Here is a 17,463-nt window from a genome sequence, read left to right on the forward strand (position 1 = left end):
ACACAATTTTGCACAGAATCAGATATGAATGATATTTCCCTGCCACACAGCAGTGATCCGGAGAAGTAACTACATAAACCCAAAAAAGGTGCTAAAGCTGTAACATCTATAATTGGTGGTACCTCCAGGCACCTGGCAGAAGTCTACATAGGGACCTAGGAAGGGGGAGAGAATATCGGTCACGAGTAACCTGCTTCAACAATGCACAAGACAGGATCCTGTTAGAACAGGTGAGTCTTGACTGGTGTCGTCCAGGACTCAGATAGAACTGAAAACAGTTGCAGAACAGGTTTTTGATTCAAACAGCAAATTGGGGGTTTAAAAAAAAAAAAAAGCGCGAGTCATTATTGGGACTATTAGGATAGTGAGAGTTATCAAGGGGTAACTGCATTCCCATGGAGGTGGTTATAGTTGGAAATGAATTTACCGCAGGTGGGACAAAATTTTTAACTGGAAGCTAACGTACCTAGGGTACATACTGCACACATCTTAAGTGTACTGGTTAGTTTATTTTTCCAAACGTTTACACCTGTGTAAGCATCCGTCCTATCAAGATATAGGACATTTGCTGTGTCATAGAAAGTCCCCTTGTGCCCTCTCCTGATCTATATATAGATCCTCGTAGGTCACCACTGTTCCGATTTCTCTCACCATAGACCAGTTTAGCCTGTTCTAGACCTTCATTTATAAATGGAATTATAAGGCATGTACTATTTCTGGTTCCTTTCACTCAAAATGTTAATCTGTGAGATGCATCATGTTGAGTATATCAACACTTTTTTTGCCCAGCAGGCTTCCATCGAATGATGATTGTACCAGCTAATCCAATTGATGTGTTTCTAAATTTTGGCAATTACAGAGAGCAGCTATAACATTTGTGTACCAGCTTTTGTGTGAATAGCTTTCATTTCTCTTGGGTAAATCCCCAGGAGCAGGACTCATGAGCCCCATGGTAAGTAGATATTTTAAAATACACTTTGATATTAAAGTGCCCAGTTTTGGGGGTTTTTTTTTGCGGTATGCAGGCCTCTCACCGCTGTGGCCTCTCCCGCTGCGGAGTACAGGCTCCGGACGCGCAGGCTCAGCAGCCATGGCTCACGGGCCCAGCCGCTCCGCGGCATGTGGGATCTTCCCGGGCCGGGGCACGAACCCTTGTCCCCTGCATCGGCAGGCGGACTCTTAACCACTGTGCCACCAGGGAAGCCCTAAAGTGCCCAGGGATTTTCCAAAGTGACTGGACCATTTTGCATTCCCACCAGCAATGCATAGGCTCTGTCCAGTTCCACATTCTCATCAGCACTTGGTATTGCTTTTGTTTGTTGCCATGCCAATAAGTGTGTGTAGTGGTATCTCACTGTGGTTTCCAACAGTGCTGTGTGTGTATATATATTTTTTTATTTTTTGGCTGCGTGTTTTTCGATGAACAGGTATTTTATTTCGATGAAGTCCAATTTATCATTTTGTTGTTGTTTTCTGTGTGGCTAGCACTTTTAGTCAAACTCTTGAAAACATCTGATTAGATACACTTGACAATTTTATTGCTGAAAAGCATCCTCTGGAGTAACAGCAGTGTGTGTCCTCAGTCTCCCCTCAGGGTTCCCGGGAGTGTTTCTGTTACTGTGAAGGGAACAGAGGGCCTGGGGACAGGGTGGGATTGTACCGTGGAGAGTCACAGAAAACACACACACACACACACACACACACACAGCTAGAGCTACAGCTAGAGCTACAGCCACCAAAATAACCATCAAAGGAGCCAGCAACCTGTCAGAACATCCTTCTGCTCGAAGAGGGAAGAATTTCCCATGGTGCCCTGTGCCCTGAGACACGAGGCCATGCAGGCTCCCAGGATGGGGTGTGGAGGCCGCTATTTCTCCATCTTGCTGTTTCCTAGCCTTGGGTGAGGACAGGAGTTGACGACTGGGGAGATTTGGGGACAGACAGTCACACACACACAAGCAAACGCATATACCCCAGCAGTGAGGCCTCCCAGATCTCATGGCAGGGAGGGAAGCTGAGGCCTGTGGCTCCCCGAGTGTGTGGGTGGGACTCTCCAAGAGGCCCTGTTTGTCCGTTCATCCATGCCGCATGATTCCAATGTCCAAAGCACCCCACCCCCCGACTGGGGCAGGGAGGGTCCCTACTGGGATTTACATGACTGATTCCTTCTCACAGGTGTCAGCATCCCCAGCAGGTCCTGGACAGCGTTTGAGGAGAGGGTTCCCTTCCTCGGTGTGGTCCGGCAGCGCAGCCAAGGGCGCCTCACTCTTCACATGGATCAGCTCGGGCACTGAACTGCGGGACTCTGTGCGATCCACGTAATTTTGGAGGAGTCCTGCCCCAAAGGCGTCACCTTCCACATTGAGGACAGTACAGGACCGGTCGCTGAAGGGGGAACAGTGAGGGGGAAGTGAGTGGGAGGGGAAGGGTCAGGGCCCAACTCTCTCCCCTCTCCCTGCCTGTTACCTTCAAGTCCCCATCATGCCCTCCTTCACAGAACCCTGTTCTACTCCTCTTAGGAGCTCATCCCTCCATCCTCCCAGGATCCCAAATATCCCTTCCTCTAGAACCTTAAAGATCTTTTCCTCTAGAACCCCAGAAGCCTCCTACCCACCTTCCTTCCCCTACAATCCCAAGTGTCCCGTCAGGCTTTCTCTGCCTTAGGACCCCAAAGATCTCCTCCATCCTCCCTGAATCCCCAAAGATCCTTCTTCCAATCAAATACAAGATTTGTTCCTTCTGGAACCTCAAAAAAAATCATGCCTCCCTTTCCTTGGGGCCCCAGAGGACCCATCAATGCCTCTTTCTTCTTCTGAAATACTAAGTTCTCCCTCAGGTCCTTCTGCTCCCATTTAAAAAAACTGAGATACAATTCACATACCATAAAATTCACCCTTTAAAAGAATACAACCCAGTGGTTTTCAGTTTATTCAGGGTTGTGCACCAATCACCACTATTTAATTCCAGAATATTTTCATCACTCCAGAAAGAAACCCTCGTATCCATTAAGCAGTTATCCCCCATCTCCTCCCATCCCCCAGCTCTAGGCAACCACTAATCTACTTTCTGTCTATAGATTTGCCTATTCTGAACAGTTCATGTAAATGGAATCATATACAATGTGGTCCTTTTTGTCTGGCTTCTTTCACTGAGCATAATATTTTCAAGGGTCATATGTCGTAGCATGTACGATTGTATCACTGCTTCATTCCATTTTATTGCTGAATAATATTCCATTGTGTGGACATATGACACTTTGTTTATCCATTCATCAATTGATAGGTATTTGGGTTGTTTCTACCTGTTCACTATTATGAATAGTGCTGCTATGAGGACTTCCCTGGTGGTCCAGTGGTTAAGACTCTGCCTTCCAATGCAGGGGACGCAGGTTCGATGCCTGGTCGGGGAACTAAGATCCCACATGCCTCGGGGCAACTAAGCCCATGTGCCGCAATTACTGAGCCTGTGCTCTAGAACCCATGCACCGTTAGAGAGCCCGCCTGCCACAACGGAGACCTGACTCAGCCAAATAAGTAAATTAATTTTTTTAAAAAGGTGTTGAATTAAAAAAAAAAAAGTGCTGCTGTGAACATTCACGTGCAAGTTTTCGTGCACGTGTTTTCAATTCTCTTGGGTTTAAACCTAGGAGTGGTATTGCTAAGACACATGGTAACTCTCTAACTTTTGAAGCCAGGCTGTCTTCTAACCTTTTACACTCTTAACAGCTTAATCATGATAGTTAACAATTACGTCGCATTTTCTACTTACTGTTCTAAGTAGTTCTAAGAAAGCTGCGTGTATTAAGTCATCTAATCCTCCAGGAGGAACTATTCTCTCCATTTTACAGATGGAGAAACTGAGACACAGGGAGATTAAGTACTTGCCCAAGGTCATTAGAGCTAGCAACAGTGGCTCTGGGAGCCTGGTCTAAGAGTCTGCTCTATTAACCACTGGGACATGCTACCTTTCTGGGGTTCCTCTTGGAACCCCAAAGATCCCTTTCTTCCCTCTGATTGGAACACTCAAGGTAAGGTCCCCTCCCCTTTCTTCTAGAACCCCTTCCTTCCTCTCTTCTGCTCAGAGGCTCTCAATGACCCTCTTGCTCGTCCCCTTTCTCAGGAGTACCCCTGAGCCCCCCGAACCCTCGAACCACACTCACACTAGCCAGTCCACAGCCAAGATCAAGGAGATGTCGTGAACCGGCAGGCTGACCGCCTCGAGGATGATGGCCAAAGTGAGGACACCTCCGGCGGGGATGCCCGCGGCGCCCACACTGGATGCTGTGGCGGTGACCCTGGGGGAGGAGAGGAGAGGTCAGGGAGAGGCCGCCCGGTAATGGGAGAAGCTGTGGGGGTGGGGCTGCTCCTCCCAGCTCGTGTCCATTCTCAAGGGAGGGGTCAGGTGCCTTGGGGGTCCTAGCCGCAGCCCCCCCGCACTCACAGGATAGTGATAATCTTCATGAAGTCCAAGGATCGCTGATTGAGCTGTGCGATAAACACTGCCGCCACACACTGGAAGAGCGCGGCACCGTCCATGTTGACAGTGGCACCGATGGGCAGAATGAAGCGGCTGATGTGCTTGGCCACGCCGTTCTTCTCCTCCACGCACTTCATCATCAGCGGCAGCGTGGCGGAGCTGCGAGGGGACCGCAGATCTGAGTTGGCGCGAGCTCACCTGGCCAGCCCGACCGGGCCCCGCCCACCGCTCAAGCCACGCCCCACCTACCTCCCCTGACCATCCCCTGGACCAGGCCCCACCCACACAGCACCTCATCTCAGGCGCAAGCTCTGCCCACCAGCCTAGACCTCTGCTTCCCCGGGGTCTCCACCCACACCCCTTAGCCCTCCCCGGCTCGCCATGCCCTTCTCTTCTCAGAGCCAGAAGGCACTAGGGATCCCACAGAATGGAAGCATTCCAAAATATAGGGAATCTTGGACCCCTGGGAGATTACCAACGGCTACTCCTTAAAATACACATAAAAATTCATAACTAACTTCTAGAATGTCTGAGCGCTCACTGACTCACACCCCTTCCCCATCTCTACCAATAACAGACCTCGACTAAGAATTACTATACTCTGGGGGATGCTGCTATAGGGAGGGTGGGATTCTGAGGGGACAGGGCCCGCAGAGATGGACAAACTACTCAGGAGAGGCGGAAGGAGCTTTTAGAGGTTGGATCCAGGGTAAAACACTAGAGTCCCCCAAGGCCAGGCCTTGGGATGCGGAGGGGTTCTCAGGAAGGAAGGAATAAATCTCCAAGGCAGTAGTTTCCTAATGGTGGGGGGGGGGGTTTCCCTCTACCCAGATCCCATGTCCCTAGACAAAATTTCAGGGGTCTTTAGACATCTGATGCCTGCTCCAGGCCCCTTAAGCTTAAAAACCCTGCCCTGGTCTGCCCCAAGGTCACACCTGGAGGAGGTCCCAAAGGCAGTGGCCAGCGGCGTCATGATGCCCCACAGGAACCGGTAGGGGTTCTTGCGGGTGAAGAAGAAGTAGATGAACGGCAGCACCAGAAGCCCGTGGATGGCGTGGCCAAGCAGGCAGCACAGGATGTATTTGCCGAGACTGGCGAAGAGCATCCCCACGTCCTCCATCTCCATGATCTTGCCGGCCACCAGGAACAAGATGCCCACAGGGGCATACCTAATTACCCAGGAGACAGGTCGCCACCTCTGACCATGTGCCCACCCAGGGCCAGGCATTGTGCTGGGCTCATGGCCTGACCACACTTCTCAGCCTCCCTCCAAGTCAGGAAGCGCCCATAGCAACGTGGGCTGATGTTCGGGCACCTCCCCTGCCATCCTCCATTCCCTCCCCTTGAACATAGCGCCACTGGGAGATAAAAGAAGTTTGGGTGCTTCCATCAACCATTCGGAGTGGAGTCACCCACCAGATTTGGACTTAACACACGACCAGGGAAGAAACACCCACCGTGCATCTCATTTACATATTCTGGGTTTGTTTGTTACAGCAGCTAATATGACATAAACCAATACACTCTCTCACCATGAAAAATAAAACCGTGGCTCATGTCTTAATGTCCCAGGTATGAAGCATTTATGATGTGCCGAGCCCTTGAACGGGATTGAGTCTTCACCACAACCCCACAAGGGAGCTCCTAGTTTGAATCTCTTGCCGCTATCATTGAATTAAAATCAAATAGGTCTATAAAACAGGGGCCGTAATGCTACCAACCTCATAGGAATCTTGGGAGGATGAAATGAGACGCCAGTGGAAATGAGCTGAAAGCTTTTTGTACACAATAAGTGAAGTCTATAGGCTTCCGCTGGAATTTATCATCACCCTCTCCTGGAGGGAAGATCCCAGGGGTTGCAGGTGTCTCCCAGCCAGGAGGGCTCCCAACATCACTTCCCTGATTGCCTGATCGCTATGGCTACTTGTCTCCAAACCCCTTCTCCTCTTTAGTTACAGAAGAAAAGCACCATTTCCCAGCCACCTGTGCACCTAGGTTTGGCCAAATGCCCAGGTTCTAGCCAGTGAGATGTGCCCAGAAATTATACAAGTACTTGACAAATATTAACTAAGCTTGTTTACTGTAGGCATGCTATAGGTCAGGCACTGTCCCAAGAACTTTACACGTATTAACTCACTCATGCCTGGTACTATCAACGCCGTTTTCCAGATGGGGAAACTGAGGCACGGCGGGATAAGTAACTTGTCGTAGGGCGCACAGCTGGGAAGTAGCAGCACCGGGATAGGAACTCAGGCTGCCCAGCTGCAGAGCCTGCTCTTACCCACACACCAAGTGTTTCTATTACTTCCACACAGCAGCTTCGTAGATGTCAGCTACCCTGGAATCAGGGTTGGGGCTGGGGGAGATTTGGTAAAAAGGCAGCAGCCCTAACCCACCTCCTGATTTCTGACCTTCTGATCCAGGATGGGTCCTGAGAATCAGTGTGACACCATGTGGAGATGAGACAGGGGAGGTGGCAAGGGTGAAGCTGAAGGCCTCTGCACGTGTTTTTTTCCCTCATTATCTGAGGCCATTTAACAAAAGCTCATACACAATGGTGATGATCGTAGCTGACATTAACTGAATGCTCAGTAGGTGCTAGATATTTAAAACACTTTCTAAGTGCTTTACTTACACCTCAGTCACTCATGTCATCTTAATTATAAACCTATAAAATTTATATATAAATTATAAAGCAGGCACTATTTTCCATTATTGATCCAAAGGCAAACATTTGATGACAGTGAAATCTCAGAAACGGATGCATTAGCCAGGCTGCGGCCGCAGCTCGGCGGTCTTTTTGTCACCTTCCAATAGGATCAAGAAGGTTCCAGGATCAGTATCAGCTCTCACGGCATAGAGCACTGTCCTCACCTTATAGATGAGGAAACTGAGGCACAGAGAGAGTAAGTCACTTGCCTGAAGTCACAGAGCCAGGGAAGAGTCGATGCTGGATTTGAATCTAGGCCGTCTGGTTCGAAGGAGCAGATAGAGGATCGCGCCACCCCGCCTCACCAGCCCCCTCTCCCACCACTTACCACATGATCCAGGAGACCAGCACCATGGTGGCATCGTTGAAGGAGTTGAAGAAGCGGATGAGCAGCTCTCCCTCAGGCCCCAGCTTCCGCAGGGCCACGCCAAAGATGATGGCAAACACCACCAGGCCCAGGATGTTCATACCCTCTACCTCACCCCCCATGGGCACCTTTGGGCAAGAACACATGGGGATGGGCGGGGCCGTTCAGTCAACCTGCACAGTGACTGAGGGCCTGTCCTGCGCACTGCTGGGACCCAGCAGAGACAAGACCATTCCCCAGGCCCCATCCTCCCAAGGCTCACAGTCCAGGTCCAGGGACCACCCAGAGTGGACAGGGCTGGGACGGGGGAACCCAGGGGAGTATGGGAACCAAGGAAGGCTGTGCTGCCAAGCTTGGAGGAGGGGAATCAGGGAGGGCTTCCTGGAGGAAGGGGCTAAGACCCGGAGACCGGGGGTGAACAAGGTAAAGGGAGGGGAGGGGTATTGTTCCCTCTTCTAGAGAGAGTTAACAATATGCAACAACCTTGAAATGACTCTAACTTAGGCATTCAAAGAACATTAAGAAATTCACTGTGGCTGGAGCAGAATGGGCCAGGCAGAGTCACAAGATGAGGCTGGGTGGGTGGATGGGCAGGGGCAGGACCTCACAGGGGCCCCGGGGACTACGGCGAGGAGCCTAGGCTTTCTTCTGAGGGCACTAGGGAATATGACAGGGCTTTAGGCAAGAAAGAGGCTGGGTCAGGTTTGTGCTTTGGAAAGACTTCTCCAGCTGCCAGGCTGAAGGTGGGCGGGAGGGGAGAAGAGGAGCCTGGACCTGAGTGTGGCTGTGGGGAGGGAGAAGAGAGGACAAAATGGAGATTCCAGAAAGGCAGAAAAGACAGAAATTGGGGAGGGGCTTCAGAGAGTTTAAAACAGATTGTGCCCAAATGTTAGAGGACCCAGGGGACTTCCCTGGTGGCACAGTGGTTCAGAATCGCCTGCCAATGCAGGGGACACGGGTTCGAGCCCTGGTCCGGGAAGATCCCACGTGCTGCAGAGCAACTAAGTCCGTGCGCCACAACTACTGAGGCTGTGCTCTAGAGCCCGCGAGCCACAACTACTGAGCCCGCGTGCCACAACTACCGAAGTCCACGCACCTAGAGCCCGTGCTCCGCAAGAAGAGAAGCCACCACAATGAGAAGCCCGCGCACCGCAACAAAGAGTAGCCCCCGTTCGCCGCAACTAGAGAGCGCAGCAACGAAGACCCAACACAGCCAAAAATAAAAATAATAAATAAAAAAGAAGACCCAGAAGGCAGACGAGGCCAGGGTAAGAACAAAATGGAAAAACCAAGGTGCAGGGTCCCCCACCGCCTTCCCAGCTCTTACCTTCACCTGGGTTCCGTTGAACAATCTCTCCTTATAGGAGGTAGCGTACTGCAGGTGGGGTTGGGAAGAGTCAGCATCAATTGTCATCGAGGCTCCCCCACCCCATCCTGGCACTGACAATACTCAAAGCCCGCCCTAAGCTTCCCTTAAACGTGATCTCATTCCATCCCACCAGCAACCCTGCTGCAGTAGGACTATTCATACCCCCATTTTCCAGAGGCGGAAACTGAGGCTCAGAGAGGTAAAGGCACTTGCTTAGGGTCACACAGCTAGAATTAGAACCCAGAGGGGACTCAGAACCCATATTCTCATGAGGGGCGTGGATGGGTTTCATTCATAAATCGCCCAGGAGCCCTGCAATATGGCCTGTCAATATGTGGGCACGTGCGTTTTTCCAGGCACCAAGGGGCTGGAACTGGCTGTCTCCCTCCCTGCCCACCCCCTAACCCTGAGGGACACCCCAGAGGACTCACTGAGCGGAAGGCTGCGGACACCAGGTTGGAGGGGAAGATATTTCTGCAGAGATAAACATGGTGGGGGGGGGGTATTAGATACCACAGGAGGAGGTCAGGGGAACTGGGTTGGCCTCTTGGGGTGAGGGGAACCTTGGAGGCCCCATCTGTACCCAAATGCGGTCCTCACCCATGCCTCAGCCAGGTTCAGACAGGTGGAGATGGACCTGGGCCTGCACATCTTTCCAGGGTGTGCAGAGTCTCAGCTGGAATCCTGGGGCCCCGGAGGCTGGTGTTCTAGCCCAGAGGGAATGTGGATTGAGGGTGAGGAATGCCCGCTTCCCAAGGCAGGCTGGGGCAGGGTTACGGGGCCTGGCTCCATCCCACACTCGGCACCCTCAATACTCTGGACACCTTGCATCAGCCACTTCCTCCTGGAGGCCTGAGGAAAGGGCTGGCCCTGGGGGCTGCTGGGGGGTTGCAGGCTGTGGGGAAGATCTGGGTGTGTTAGGGAAGAGGTGGTGAGAAAGCGACAAGGATTGACTGTGTTGTTGTGAATGCGCCTTTGTGTTTATGCAGCCACTCTCGTGTGAGGGTGTCTGGGTGTGATTAAGCGTGCAGCAGCGTGCATTAAACCCCACTGAGCATGTGAGGGAGTCGGACAGTGGCCCCGTGTACCTCAGGGCAAGACAAAACTAACAGCCAAGGTGACTACCGGCGCTGTACTAAGTGCTTTCTATAAATCAACTCATTTAATTCTCCTGACAGCCCTCAGGGCCCTGCACTATTATCCCCATTTCACAGAAAGGGAAGCCGAGGCACTGACAGGTGAAGAAACTTGCCGTTAGGAAGTGGCAAAACTGGGATTTGAAACCAGCCAGCTGGTGCCACAGTCCGAGCCACTCGGCAACCTCGGATCTTCCCTCTCACCAAAGACGTGGGTGCGCAGCTGCTGGTGGTGGTTGGTAGTTTATCAGGTGTTGGTATCCGGTTGGGGGGTGCAGGTTAGTGTTCAGATATGTGTGGCCCTGTAGGCACGTATGTGAGTGTGCATGTGCTCCTGAGCTGTGTTTAGGCAGTGTTCCACATGTTGGTGTGGTCAGTGGCATCGGTGAGCGTCTGCGTGCCCGTGGCCAGTTGTGTGTCAGTGGCTCATAACGTTGGGTGGCTCTGAGATGTTCCAGCTAAGTCGCCGAGTGGCTGGCCAAATGAGTTACGTGAATTTGGGCACAACGGGGAAGCTTGCACACATAAACAAACTTCAAGTGGGTGTGCCCGTCTGCAGGTCGGCCCGTACCCACCCAGGCCAGCCAGGGCTGGGTTCAGGACACAGCTAATCTCCCCCAGCCAGGAGGTGCCCACCCACTGTAATTTCTGGACACCAAGCCTCCCCCCAATATCAGCCTGCACTGATGCCCCAAGAGACTGAGGGGAACCCTGTTCCGTGACTCGTCATTTCCTTCCCCCACTTCCAGGAAGTCCCCAAACAACCTGGCGACACTGAATCATCAGGCCTCAAAGGCAAGGCCATGTGGATCCAGCAGTCTGCCCTCCTTAAAAGGGGGGAAAGAGCCATTCTGGAGGGGAGGGGAGCAGAGGCCCGAAAGAAAAGAATCTGCCCCCTTTCTGAGCAGCCTAGTGCGAGGGGAGGGCGGCCGGGTACCAGACAGAGCAGGAAATGGGATGGAAAATTTGTGGAGGTGGCAGGACTTACCTACCAGGAACATATAAAGGGGAAGCCAGGGTCCTGCCCAGCTGAACTGGGTGGAGAAAAGAGGCTGAAAAAAGGACCTGGCTTTGTCTGGGGGACACGTGGTGTGGGGAACCACGTGGGAAGAGGGCCTGGTTGGGGGTCATTCTGATCTCTTCAGGTCCTGCAGGAGTCCCTTACCCAGGGCTCCCAGAACTTCCAGACACTGGACTTAAACCTTTATCCAGAAGCCCCATCCTGGGGCCCTTGGCCACCCAAAGATCCCCTTCCAAGTTCCCCTCAGGATCCTCCCCCCTCACAGCAGAGACCCTCTTATGTCCCCCTCAACCCCGCCAAGCATCACTTCTCCCTCTATAAGACTTCCACACCCCTATCACCCTCCTGTGGGGTCCCGCTTATGTACGCAGGCCCCCATATTTAGAAATCTCCTCCAGGAGTCTGTTCTCACCCTCTGTACCCTGACCCTCAAGGGGCCAGAGCTCCCCCCAACTATCCCATCCTGTTTTCCTGAGGCCCTGGGGATATCCCGGACACGGAGGACCCAAAACCCCCCTTCCGTCCACGTGGCGACTCCAGCCAACACGCGTCCCCTCCCCACAAGGCTGAAGCACCCACCCCCTTCCCCTAACCCCTCCACCGGGCGGGCGGGGTCTGACCTCACAAGATCCAGGAACGAATCGAGCACCTCCTTGCTGGGGGCCTCTTCCACGGAGCCCGTGGCCTCGACGGAGCTGTTGATGGCGGCGAAGGCGGCGCCCGGCTGCAGTGCGAGCGCCAAGCCCACGCCGAGCGCCGACGCTAGCAGTGTAGTAACCAGGAAAAAGAGCAGCGCCCAGGCGCCCAGGCGGCCGAGCGCGCTCGGGTCCAGGCTGGCCGCGCCGCCGATCAGGCTGCACACCACCAGCGGCAAGATAATCATCTTCAGCAGGCGCAGCAGCAGCTCGCCCGGGAAGGCAAAGGCCTCCAGGCGCGCTGGGCCCAGCGCTAGCGCGCCGCCGGCCCCTGAGACCCCCAGCCCCAGAGCCACGCCCGCCACCACTGCCACCACTGTCAGCAGCACCAGCAGGTTGGCGCGAAGGCAGCGGCGCACCTGGTCCCCGGAGCCGCAACAGCCGCCTTTTGCCGAGCCGAGGTCCTCTAGGGGGACCAACGCCGAGACACCGTTGGCGGTGGGCTCCGCCGCCGCGTACTCCTTGGGGTCTCCCTTAGGCGGATCGGCCACCATGATGAACGCCCCGGGGTTCCTCAGAGCCTGGAAGCTGGGAGCGCTTGGGGCTCCTTCCCAGGACGCTCTCGTTCCTTGAAACTTTGTTAAGTTAACAGAGCCTGGAGGCTGGAACTTTGGAGGGTTCCCTGGAGTTGTGAGTTCACAGCGCTTAAGTTCCTTGTCTCTTGGAAGCTGGAGTGTTTGAGATTCCCTAGCCTGGGCTCTGGGGCTCCTCTGCTCTTCGTTTGCGCCCGGCGGTGAAAGCTGGGAGGTGGGAGCACCTGGGGTTCTTTACCCTGGGGGTTAGGAATACGGGCGTTTCTCAAGCTGGGACCTGGGGTCCTTGGCTCCGGAAGGCTGAAGGCGCCCAGGCGGCAGAGGTCTTCAAGAGGCTAGGTCCTGGTGGCGCAGATCCGGGAGGCGGGGACCTGGGGTGCCTGGGTCCTGGAAACGGAGAGCTGGGGAGCCTGAGTCTGGGGGCCGGAAGACAGAGCTCCGGGAAGAGGGGGGCCAGGCTCTTGGGTCCAGGAGGGAAGATCCGGTCCCCTGAGTGCCGAAGGCGGCGGCCCGGGATCCCGGGAAGAATCAGCTGTTAGCCGAGACCGGACCTCCCGGGCTCGCCGCGTGGCTCTGAGACTATTTGGCGGAAGCTGCCCGGATTAAGCAACCGGGGCGAGGCTTGAGAGAACGTGGACAAACCCACCGGTGCCGATTGGCTCGGTCGGGTTCAGGGCCCTCCAGGGCGGGGCTTTGGCTGGAGTAGGGCCAAGTCACCCATACAGAAGGCAGAAAAACAATGGTTACATTCAGGGGCGGGATCCGGGTGGGGTGGGGGTGGAGGGTCCGAAGGGGGCGGGGCGTTGGGAGGAGGGTATTGGGTTGGGGGCCTTTAAGCCACAAAAGTGCCTGGCGCGAGGGTCTCTAGAAAGTGCCAGGTGATCCGCGGGTCTGCAAATCAATTTAGCCCGAAACTCCTCTTCCGCCCTAAATTCCGGTCTTTTGTCCCTTCTCGTCAATTCCTCGAATGTAAAATACAGATCCCTCACGTGATCGGTGTAAGAGTTAAATGAGATGGAGTGATTTATTTAATAATGTTAATAATTTTCAAAATAAAAGTTCTCAGTTCAGAGCCCCACACGTATCAATTAATGACAGTTATTATATCAGGACTGTAATCCACTTCCCCCAGGTACGCAATTTGCAATTCATCCATTAAAAATTATAATTCAGTTTAATGACTGTGCTAATACTTTTGCTTTCACCAGATATTTTCCCCTTTTTTAATTATTAAAAATTAATTAAAATTTTCAAACCTACAAAAAAGTTTAAAGGATTTTAGAGTGAACACCCATATACCCACCACCTAGCGTCTACAATTATTTCACAGTACTTCTATATAAAATTTCTAACCATTCATCTACCTCTCTAGCCATCCACCCATTTACCTCCTTTTGATGCATGTCAAAGTTGCAGATACCAGCGCACTTTGCCTCTAAACACTTCAGTATGTATGCATTTATTAATCACAGTTCAATATTTCTACGTGGTCTTCTTAGTTCCCTGACCAGGGATTGAACCCGCGCCCTGGGCAGTGAAAGCATGGACTCCTAACCACTGGACCGCCAGGAAATTCCCTGTCTACAGTCCTCTTTTTCACAAAGTGCACAAACCATAAGTGATATCTACTGATTTTTGACAAATGCATATGCCTGGAATCTTCATAACTGCTTGGTGAGGTTGGGCCCACTATTCTACCCATTCTCCAGATGGGCAAAACTGGGGCTTATGGCAAGAGGAAGTCACTCGCCTTGAGGCCACACCTGGGGAGGCTGGGAGTTGCAAGCCTGCCTCTCAAGGCCCTAACCTTAAAGGGAATCAGCTGTGATTGGCTACTCCTCCTGGCAATAATTGAAATCCTAATTCCTTCCCCACCTGGCCTGTTCTCTGATAACATATCAGGTGTTCACACTTGCTCAAAGAAGATCGATAGTGATCATCAGAGGCTTCCTTCTGAAGCAGCTGTGGGGCCTTAGGCAAGTCACCGCCTCTATGAGCCTGTTTCCACATCTGTAAAATGGGAAGAATAATAGTAGCTCAGACCTCCTTGGGTGCCGAAGAGCAAATGAGATCCTATGTTCAAAGCGTTTAGACAGGGTATAGGTTAGCCCTTAATAAAGTTAACTACTACTACTACTGTTGTTGTTATTGTCGTTATTATTGAAGAACATGGTTTGGGCCCCAACCAGCCCCAGACAGTGCTGGGCATTGGTCACTTGGTCACTGCCAGCCCTAGCCCTAGCCCTGCTTGGGAAGGAGCTTTGAGAGCTTGTGATAACATCCTGCAGGATCTGAGGGGCCAAGCCAAGCTGAGAATTTGCACAGGATCTGATGGACCTACCACCCAGGCACCAGTGGCCTTGCAGACCTCCTTCCTGTGTCTCCTGGACGCTCTCCCCTCCCAAATTCTCCTAGCTTCCACGCCACCTACTTCAGAAAGCCCCCATTCCCCATTCCACCCTCCAAGTCTGAAGTCATATTCATTCAACAAACTCACGTTAAACTCCCACGTGCTCGGCTCTGTGCTAGACACCGGGAACATGGGCACTAAAGCCACACAGACATGGGTTCGAATCCTTGCGCCACCACTTACCAGCTAAGCATAAGGTTCTTCATTTGTCCTAGAGTCAGTGTGAGCGTAAATTTGACGGTGCACACGGTGACCCTCGATCAAAACACGAGGGGACAATTCCTGAGCACTCTATTCACTCCACAAATATTCCTTGGGCCCTTACTAAGGGCCAACTGCTGTTTAAGCTTCTAGGGATTCCACAGTGAGAAAAAAATTAAAAATAAAAACCCAGGAACTATAGTCATTATCTGTTAATTTTTGGCCATGCTGCCGTGGCTTACAGGATCTTAGTTCCCCGACCAGGGATTGAACCCGGGCCCTGGCAGTGAAAGCGCTAAGTCCTAACCACTGGACCACCAGGGAATTCCCTCAATATCTTATAATAACCTATAGTGGAAAAGAAATAAAAAAGAATGTGTGTATATATATATGTGTGTGTGTGTATATATATATATATATATATATATATATATCTGAATCACTTTGCTGTACACCGGAAACAAACACGACATTGTTAAGTCAACTATACTTCAATACAAAAATTTTTTTAATAAAACAAAAAAATGAAAGCTCAGACAAAACTCCTTGCCAGCATTCTAGTGAAGAGAGACAAGGAAATGAACTTGGGCTGTCAGGTGGAATAAGAGCTGGAGAAAAGGAAACCGTTGCACAGAAGAGACAGAGGGAGCAGTCAGGATGGACCACTCTGAGGAGGTGACATTTGCGATGAGACCAGAATGGCAAGAAGGAGCCCCCTGGGACAATCTGGGAAGAACTTTCTAGTCGAAGGGAAGATCAGGTGCAAAGCTCTAAGGCAGGAGAGGCTTCCGACCCCGTCTGAATTAATGTCAAAAGTTATCATATCTGGGCTTCCCTGGTGGCGCAGCGGTTGAGAGTCCGCCTGCTGATGCAGGGGACACAGGTTCGTGCCCCGGTCCGGGAAGATCCCACATGCCGCGGAGCGGCTGGGCCCGTGAGCCATGGCCGCTGAGTCTGCGCGTCCCGAGCCTGCGCTCTGCAACGGCAGAGGCCACAACAGTGAGAGGCCCGCTCGTAACGCAAAAAAAAAAAAAAAAAGTTATCATATCTTCACTAATCTTTGCGATCAATCCTGTTTTAGTGACTTGGAAGCAGACGGGATAATGAGGTTTGTTGCGGCCTAACCCCAGCCTGGGCAGGGATTTGACCTCAGGTGTCTCTGCGTCCTCAACTCTTATCTGACACGCCAGCTACCCTGCAATTGGCTCCTCCCCAAGCAGGGACATTTCCTTCAAGGGACCATCATTTATTCTGATCAGTGTTGGGCCCTATGTTGGGAGGTGCCAGGGACCCAGCAACGATCAAGACAGTCCTGGCCCTATCCTCTAGGGAAGCACAGTCCAGAGTGGGTGACAGACCCATCCTCAGACAGTGACAACACAGAGTGAGCGGGGCTGGGATGAAGGAGCCCGGAAGGGATGCTTGACCAGGACTGGGAGGGCTTCCTGGAAGAGGAGGAATCCCAGTTGGGATAGGGAGGGTTTGGACCGAGCCCAGGGAAAGAGTATTATTCCAGGTAAAGGGACAAGTACATGCACAGCCTCAGAGTTGAGAAGGGCCTGGAATGTTTGAAAGCACAGGTCTAATCTAGTAACCCCAGTGACTTCCCCGGGGATAAAGTCCAAACTCTTTAGCCAGGCAACTGTCTATTCAGTACTACATTCCTTCGATCATTCAACAAACCACGTCTAGTGAACGGAATGCTGAGAGGCATCAAATAGAATGAGACAGATGGGGAAATGGGTGGAGGGCAGGTTTCAGTACCAAATCAGGTGGTCAAGAAATATTGCTAAGGGACTTCCCTGGTGGCGCAGTGGTTAAGAATCCACCTGCCAATGTAAGGGACATGGGTTTGAGCCCTGGTCTGGGAGGGTCCCACAAGCTGCGGAACAACTGAGCCCGTGTGCCACAACTACTGACAACTACTGGGCCTGTGCTCTAGAGCCTAAGAGCCACAACTGCTGAAGCCCGTGCGCCTAGAGCCCGTGCTCTGCAATGGGAGAGGCTACTGCAATGGGAAGCCAGCGCACCGCAGTGAAGAGTGGCCCCAGCTCGCCGCAACTGGAGAAAGCCTGAGTGCAACAACGAAGACCCAATGCAGCCAAAAAGTAATTAATTAATTAAGAAATATTGCTAAGGAGGTAAAGGCAGGATACGGGGTTGGGGGGAATATAGGACAGGGCACCCTATCACCTGTGGGAAAACAAATAAACAATATTAAAATATATATATATATATATATATAACAACCTCTGTTTCAAATGCATTGATTATCTCTGCAAGAATTCACAGAAACTGCTCAGCATGGGAGCTTTCAGGAAGGAAATCTGTGGCTTTGCAGCTCAGCACCGGCACCCTGAAACTGTCTTCTTGTCTCACGGCTTAGCAGCTGAATGACCTCAGGCAAGTCACTCAATCCTCCAGCCTCAGTTTGCTTGACTGTGAAATAGGGATAAAGGGTAGCATCTGCCTCTGGGGTCATGGAGGGTGAACAAAGTTCAGGTGTATAAAACGCTTTGGTTGGTGTCTGGCAAATCACAGCCTC

At 52.2% G+C, this 17,463-nt stretch overlaps 1 protein-coding gene across 1 annotated transcript; it reads right to left on the reverse strand.

Moving 5' to 3' along the window:
• Positions 1-1,516: 1,516 nt before the first annotated feature.
• SLC1A5 (solute carrier family 1 member 5) lies at positions 1,517-12,887 on the reverse strand. The gene is made up of 8 exons (XM_033844509.2): positions 11,700-12,887; positions 9,354-9,396; positions 8,881-8,928; positions 7,515-7,681; positions 5,412-5,645; positions 4,441-4,635; positions 4,160-4,294; positions 1,517-2,385 (listed from the first exon to the last, which is right to left on the reverse strand). The coding sequence occupies exons 1-8, from the start codon at positions 12,266-12,268 to the stop codon at positions 2,151-2,153; spliced, it is 1,626 nt and encodes a 541-aa protein (XP_033700400.1). The 5' UTR covers positions 12,269-12,887; the 3' UTR covers positions 1,517-2,150.
• Between the last annotated feature and the right edge of the window lie 4,576 nt (positions 12,888-17,463).

This window comes from Tursiops truncatus, chromosome 19, assembly GCF_011762595.2.
Source record: "Tursiops truncatus isolate mTurTru1 chromosome 19, mTurTru1.mat.Y, whole genome shotgun sequence".
In the NCBI taxonomy this organism is placed as follows: Eukaryota; Metazoa; Chordata; class Mammalia; order Artiodactyla; family Delphinidae; genus Tursiops; species Tursiops truncatus.

What these genes read in the sequence shown, in the direction of transcription:
- SLC1A5 (XM_033844509.2), bottom strand. Translation starts at nt 12,268, where the DNA reads ATGGTGGCCGATCCGCCTAAGGGAGACCCCAAGGAGTACGCGGCGGCG. An exon ending in TCGTTCCTGGATCTTGTGAG is followed by an intron (nt 9,397 to 11,699) that starts GTCAGACCCCGC and finishes TTATCTCTGCAG; the next exon opens with AAATATCTTCCCCTCCAACC. An exon ending in CTGGTCTCCTGGATCATGTG is followed by an intron (nt 5,646 to 7,514) that starts GTAAGTGGTGGG and finishes CTGGGTAATTAG; the next exon opens with GTATGCCCCTGTGGGCATCT.